Raw genomic sequence first — 7,500 nt, 5'->3', positions numbered from 1 at the left:
AATAGGGGGAGTTCCGATATAGCAGTTACACACATCAGTCACTTACCATAGCAGTTACACACATCAGTCACTTCCTAGACAAATCAGTCACTTCCTATAGTTATACACTTCAACCACCAACACTCACTTCCTATAGTAGTTATAAACATCAACCACCAGCTGTCAATTACTATAGTAGTTACACACATCAGTCACTTCCTATAGTAGTTACTACACACATCAGTCACTTATCATAGTAGTTATGCACGACCCCAGAACAGTCACTTCCTATTGAGTAGTTATAGACATCACTCTACCCCCACTCTACCCCAACGTTGTCTACTCTGTCGTTTTCTCACCATTTCGCCTGGATGTCCTGCAGGGCCAGGTGAGCCGGCCCCACCTGCACAGCCACCTGCTCCTCCTCCTCCTGCTCCTGTCGTGGTGGGATTTACCTGCACAGAACACAAACACAGACAGCGCAGTCAAACACGTGGACACATCAATGCAAAGCAGTGACCACTTTGAAATGCATGTGCGGGCCTGCAGTTTTAGGCTGCACCAGGAAACACGACTTTGAATTGTGTGTGTGTTGAATTGTGTGGGCTGTGCTTTCGCTTAAAAGCATTAGGCGGTAAGTAAAGTAAAAGTAAGTAACATTTATTTATAGACCCTTTCAACAATAAAAACAAAAACAATGCTTGAACGTTCTATTTGGGCCCCAATCTACTTCCTCTGCATTAAGATAACATATGGAATGTTACAACGGAAGCCTTGTGGGGCCAACTATGATGCTGATAATGGAACTCTCTTGAAAGGGTCTATAAGGCACATATAAAATACAGTTTACACTGACCACAGTGCCATACAAAGTGCAAAAATGTCTATACAGCTTTTCTTTTATTATTAATTATCTGCTGAATTATCAGTATAATGTGATCTACATATTATACTGCCCAGGTGGTACACAGCAAGGTGTGTTTCCAGCTCTGTTTACATTTTCAGTAAAAAGTATTGCAATATATTGTGATGTATTGTATGTATTGAATATGTAATGTATCACAATATATTGTGATGTATTGTATGTATTGAATATGTATTGTATCGCAAAATATATAGTGATGTATTGTATGGAGAACCATGTATGGTGATGCGTATCGTATGGTGAGGTCCTTGCCAATACACAGCCCTTGTGTGCACTGTGTTGGATCGAATACAAATGAGACCACACCCTTGTGTGCACTGTGTTGGATCGAATACGAGTGAGACCATACTCTTGTGTGCACTGTGTTGGATCGAATACGAATGAGACCACACTCTTGTGTGCACTGTGTTGGATCGATCACGAATGAGACCACACTCAGGATGAGACTCCACTTCGGATGAGACTTCACTTTGAAGGACTATTTTACAGTGTGTGCATATTGTTGTGTAAGGGATAATGTATAGAACGCCGGTCATTATTGGGAAAATAAGTCCCGACAGGGCGAACCGGTCTTGTTCTGCCCTGAAGGGACTTATTTTCCCAATAATGACCGATTCGTGATACGCGTTTTACACTTTTGTTTGATCACCCCTAGACATACTTTGCATTACACTATCCTTGTTTATACACTATACTGACCTTATCTTTTTAATGTTAAAAATAAACTTATATTATTGAACATATCGCTACAGTGTGGTCTCCCATTTAATGTCACAGCTACTTTGAGCCAGGTGGTTGTGACAACTGTCTGCTTTCACTTTTGAATGAAGTTCCAGTTCTTGCATAGTGATATGAAATACCTGAAGCAGAAGCACAAACTCTGTTGCCATTGACAGCGGTAATTATATGTTTGCAGCGGTAATTACATGATATAAATGATATAAATATTTTACCATAGAACTTTTGGAAAGCCCATTCAAGTCAATGGAGCATTCTACTTGCCTTGTGAAGAGCCGTGTAATAAGACTTGATCAGTCAGAGCGTAGTTTGGGGCTGTAAAGTGTGTGTGTGTGTGTGTGTGTGTGTGACTCACTACTTCCTGAGCCGGCTCTTCTCCTTGAGGCCTCTTGTAGCACTGAGGACGGAGAGAAGATTAAAAACCCCAGAGAGCGAGGGATGAGGAGAAGGGAGAACAGAGGAGAAGAGAGAGGAAAGAGAAGGAGAAGAGAGAGGAGACACATTATTATATTATTATATTATTATAAGTCATCCATGTTCCTGGTATCTGTATACAGTAGCTAGCGCCTAGCACAAGTGTCAAATGCTGCTTTGTATTTAGCCCCGTTAGTCCCACCAGCACTCCACCTCACCCCATCATGCTGACTAAATCCCTCTGTGTGCTAGCTAGGGCAATGCTAAGAAGCTACATGTAGCTGTGTGCTAGCTAGGGCAATGCTAAGAAGCTAGCTAGCAATGCTAACAAGCAGACCACCACCCACAGAGCACAGCTAAGGCAGACTACTGTTCAGGAGGGGGGAAATACCCTCTGTTTAATTTCATCGTAGTTTCTAAGTTCAAGTTTGAGCTAATAACCTGCTGAACAACTTATTTATGGGATAAAGCCTCATGTTAACTATAAAAGTTAGATAAATGACTGAGCTATGCTAATGACTGCTGACCAATATTGTATGAATGGCTTTCATTGACTCGGAGACTGAAATGTACATGTTTAATGTATTCTCCTCACAAAGCTATGAAATATATTCAGTTTCTGTCTCCAAAAAAATACACTGTTCAGGGTTTCTGGGGGCGGTATTTGTTTGTACAGTCTTTGATGCGATTTGGCAAGTTTTGTGTTTTACCTCTCCGGCGGACTTGGCGACACCTAAGAGGTAATACCTGCATGTTAGTGACTATTGCCTTTTACCCACACACATTTGTCTACCCTGAGTGTTACCGCTTACCGTTACCCACACACATTTGTCTACCCTGAGTGTTAGTGACCGCTTACCCACTTTCACCCATTACCCACGCACAGTAAACTGCCCTGACTGTTAGTGATCGCTGCCCTGATTAGTGACCGCTAGCCCTTACCGGCGCACAGTCGTCTACCCTGCGTGTTAGTGAACCACTGCCCTGATCAGTGACCGCTGCCCCTTACCGGCGCACAGTCGTCTACCCTGCGTGTTAGTGATCGCTGCCCTGATCAATGACCGCTGCCCCTTACCGGCGCACAGTCGTCTACCCTGCGTGTTAGTGAACCACTGCCCTGATCAGTGACCGCTGCCCCTTACCGGCGCACAGTCGTCTACCCTGCGTGTTAGTGAACCACTGCCCTGATCAGTGACCGCTGCCCCTTACCCGCGCACAGTCGTCTACCCTGCGTGTTAGTGAACCACTGCCCTGATCAGTGACCGCTGCCCCTTACCGGCGCACAGTCGTCTACCCTTCGTGTTAGTGAACCACTGCCCTGATCAGTGACCGCTGCCCCTTACCGGCGCACAGTCGTCTACCCTTCGTGTTAGTGAACCACTGCCCTGATCAGTGACCGCTAGCCCTTACCGGCGCACAGTCGTCTACCCTGCGTGTTAGTGAACCACTGCCCTGATCAGTGACCGCTGCCCCTTACCGGCGCACAGTCGTCTACCCTGCGTGTTAGTGAACCACTGCCCTGATCAGTGACCGCTGCCCCTTACCGGCGCACAGTCGTCTACCCTGCGTGTTAGTGAACCACTGCCCTGATCAGTGACCGCTAGCCCTTACCCGCGCACAGTCGTCTGCCTCCGTGATGCCTGGTTTCCCCTGATCCCCCTTCTCCCCCTTGTCGCCTTTGGTGCCCGCACCCCCTGGCACACCAGGCAGGCCCTGCGAGCAGTCTTCACAGGGCTCCTATGTCACACACACACACACACACACACACACACACACACACACACACACACACACACACACATACACACACACATACATACACACACGCACGCACACACACACACACACATGCACACGCACACACACACACACACACACATGCACACGCACACACACACACGCACATGCACACACACATACACATACACACACACACGCGCACATACACATACACACGCACGCACGCACACACACACACGCACGCACGCACACACACACATGCACACGCACACACACACACACACACACACACGTGCGCACATACACACACACACACACGCACACATACACGCACACACACACACACACACACATAAGCACAACATACAGGGAGGAGTACACACATATATATTCACATATGTGTGAGTGTGAATGTACAGTTTGTGCACTTGCAGAACACAAACACATTCATGCATATGTGCTTGGATTCATATTAGAGCACGATAATACACATTGTGTGCTTTGGATTACGGAACACCATGGGCTGAATGTTAACATCTGTGCATCTGCATATACAAGCAGCCAATCCGACTAACATTCCCGCTCTTTTCCTACAGCTAAACATAAACATAATCACAGACGCTATAAGGGAACCACTGCTGAATGCTAAGGCTAACGTATACAGTTAAGCATAACTCTCATATGCTAAAAACATGAATAATAAACAGGGGCATCCAATATTGAGTAAAGAAACAAAACTACAATTCCCATGGTTCCACTGAAACTCACCTTGGGGTCAGATTTGGTTAGATGCTCAGGCAAAGGCAGAGGAGGCTGTGATGAAGGGACAAGGAGAAAGAAATCAGTGTGGCACAAACAGGACAAGGTCATTAAGGTCATTATATAAGGTCATTAATGTCATTATATACAAAGAGTAGGTGATGTTTGATTTGAGAGAGATTTAAAAAATGACTTACTGTGAAAGTTAAGATTTGTGATGGCACAGAGGAAGGTTTGCATTGAATCAACTAAAACAGGCAGATGCTGGACATTTTACATATTTAAGACCCCCCCTCTGATCTTTACTGAAACACACTACTTTAAGAAGTCTATTTTCTGGTTAAATTTGAATCCAAAAAACAAAAACAAAAAAACACACGCACTAGGTAGAACTATATCATAAATAAACGCTTAATTTTGAGTTTACGCTAATGTTCAGGATTACATTTTAAGCCTATTTACGAACTCTTTAGATCAGTTTATATTAGAACATGTCTACTACTACGAGTTTAATGAAAACGTTTGAACCATGCAGTCTCTCACAAGGTCTTTGCCCCTGGCTTCTGGAGTATTGCCCACACACAACGGCTCCTTCATGACCTGCCAGTTGGTCTGGCCTGGCATCCAGTCTGTACTGATTCTGTACTCACTTTAATAAACTCACTGACGGCAAGACTGGGTTTGGACAGCTAATGCCTGACATGTTTGTTTTGAGTTTATTTGAGCTCAAATCAGAAACCTAATCAACATGCACTTCACCCCTATGACTGATTTTCTCTCCTCTCTTTTTTCCAGATCCTGGATTTAAAGACATGCACAGCATAGCAAACAGATGTTCAGTATATGGATGTTCTTCTGTCTCCACCTTCTAATGAAAAACAAGTCTGACATGATGATCTCAGTCTCACCTTTTGAGTGAAGCATCTAAGTAATGAAATGCTGTGCTGACATGCTCTCAACATGACATCATCTACCTTCCTTCATCTTCCGTCTTCTCCTTACATACGAATAAGATTGCACACATATCCCGACACACATACACACGCACACACACACACACACACACACACACACACACACACACACACACACACACACATACACACACACACACAGGCACACACACACACATACACATGCACACACACGCACACACACACACATGCACACACACACACGCGCACACACACACACACACACACACACACACACACATAGCTAATCTGACATATACTGCAAGCATCAATGGACGAACGTTGCAGCATTTACATTACATGTAATATTGTTGACTGATGCTTTTATCCAAAGTGACAATAAACAACCAATGAACAGAACGTTTGGCCAATCTAATCAGCACTAACACCCCAATATCATCAAGCATACAACACCAGATCGTCTGCAGAGTTGCCATTTGTCTCAAACGGGTGGACCGGTCATGGAGGACACTCAAGAGTCTTGTTAGTGTTTTCTACTCCAGCTTGGCCTGAGGCCACTCTCAGCCTGTGTCGTTGGACAGCTTTATGCAGTAAACATTTAGACTGTACAGTGTATTCTCACAACGAGACCTCTCATTACACTTCCTCATAAATAGTGCTTTGCATCTGCCCAAATGAAGACGTCATCAAGCAAATTGGCATGATCAAGCCTGTGGTCTAATTTGTGTGTTCGAGGGAGGCAGAAACCTTTCATTGTAGTCTGTGCAATCACATGCTTCAATAGTAAAATACCTGTCAGTTATTACATGTCAATGTCGGATCAACTTTAAATCCAGCTCTTAGTCTGTACCGTATCACTGGTTTAGAGTTTTTTTTTTCTGGAACATTATCTTGTACAGGATTTTAAAGTACTTCTCTCAGTGAGTGCATAGAATTAGCTTTTTTGATAAGCAAGCCTTCAGCCAGCTGAACTATGGCAAGCCATTTGAGTTCTGCAAACTACGACAAGCCATCCGGGGAATTTTGACTCGGTGCTTGAGGGTTGTGAATTGAGAGTGAAATCCATTGACATATAACAGATGCAGTTTACAGGGAGGGCTTGGCAGTCGCTAGCAGATGCTGATGCTAGCACTGGAGCATTTACAAGAGACTCTACTGGGAATGACATGAAGAGAGAGGAGAGAGAGAAAGAGAGAGAGAGATAGAGGGAGAGAGACAGATAGAAAGAGAGTGTCATGGAGAAGGAAAACAGAGAGAGAGAAAGGATGATGCAGAGAGGTATGGAGAGAGAACAAAAGAAACAGATTAAAGAGAGAGAGAGAGAAAGAGAGCAATCATGGAAAGATATGGAGAGGGAGAGAGGGGAGAAAACATCACAGGAAAAGAGAAAAACCATATGACAAAGAAAGAGATAAGGAATATGCTAAACAATGGGCAAGTGGAGGGATAAACATTAGAAGATAATAATGAAATGATGCATAGAACGCTGAGGAGAGGACACTCACTGAGGGAGAGGGGGGGGGGGGGGTAAAACACACTGAGGGAGAGGGGAGGGGTTAAAGCACACTGAGGGAGAGGGGGGGGGGGGTTAAAGCACACTAAGGGGGGGGCTGAATCACACAGAGAGAGGCAGGCCTCAGCCAAGTTTCCACAGTGGGCTGACAGTCTCGTTCTCAGAGGACGACAGAAAGAGGAGGGACAGAATGAAGAGAGATAGAGAGAGAGAGAGGAGGGGAGGAGAAAGAGAGAGAGATGGGAGAGAGGAGGGGAGGAGAGAGAGAGAGAGAAAAAGAGTAGGTAGACAGAGAGACATACCAAGAGGAAATTATCATAAAATAGTTGGAGAGGGAAATGAGGAGAGAGAGAGAAAGAGAGAGATACAGTATATTTGAGTAAAAGGATTAAAAGTTCGGAGAGAGTTGAGCTAGTTTGTTGCGCTCAGAGCTCGGCTCCAGACAGTTCTAGCAGCTCTTCGGGCTGGCGAGAGTAATCATGGTGTTTACGGCAGCA

The 7,500-nt window shown here is 44.7% G+C and overlaps 1 protein-coding gene across 5 annotated transcripts in view; it reads right to left on the bottom strand.

Annotated features, from left to right (window-relative positions):
• The window catches only part of col16a1 (collagen, type XVI, alpha 1), a 125,799-nt gene that overhangs the window by 27,520 nt on the left and 90,779 nt on the right, over positions 1-7,500 (bottom strand). For all 5 annotated transcript variants that reach the window (XM_042077547.1, XM_042077550.1, XM_042077549.1 and 2 more), the window contains 4 exons: positions 4,565-4,609; positions 3,668-3,793; positions 1,998-2,039; positions 339-434 (listed from right to left, as the gene is read on the bottom strand). In XM_042077547.1, coding sequence (XP_041933481.1) covers positions 339-434; positions 1,998-2,039; positions 3,668-3,793; positions 4,565-4,609 — 309 coding nt within the window. The remainder of the gene's footprint in view (positions 1-338; positions 435-1,997; positions 2,040-3,667; positions 3,794-4,564; positions 4,610-7,500) is intronic.

Source organism: Alosa sapidissima, chromosome 21 (genome assembly GCF_018492685.1).
Source record: "Alosa sapidissima isolate fAloSap1 chromosome 21, fAloSap1.pri, whole genome shotgun sequence".
Classification (NCBI taxonomy): domain Eukaryota; kingdom Metazoa; phylum Chordata; class Actinopteri; order Clupeiformes; family Clupeidae; genus Alosa; species Alosa sapidissima.
The sequence above is the reverse complement of the archived record's forward strand: the minus strand, read 5'-3'. Positions and strand labels throughout refer to the sequence as shown.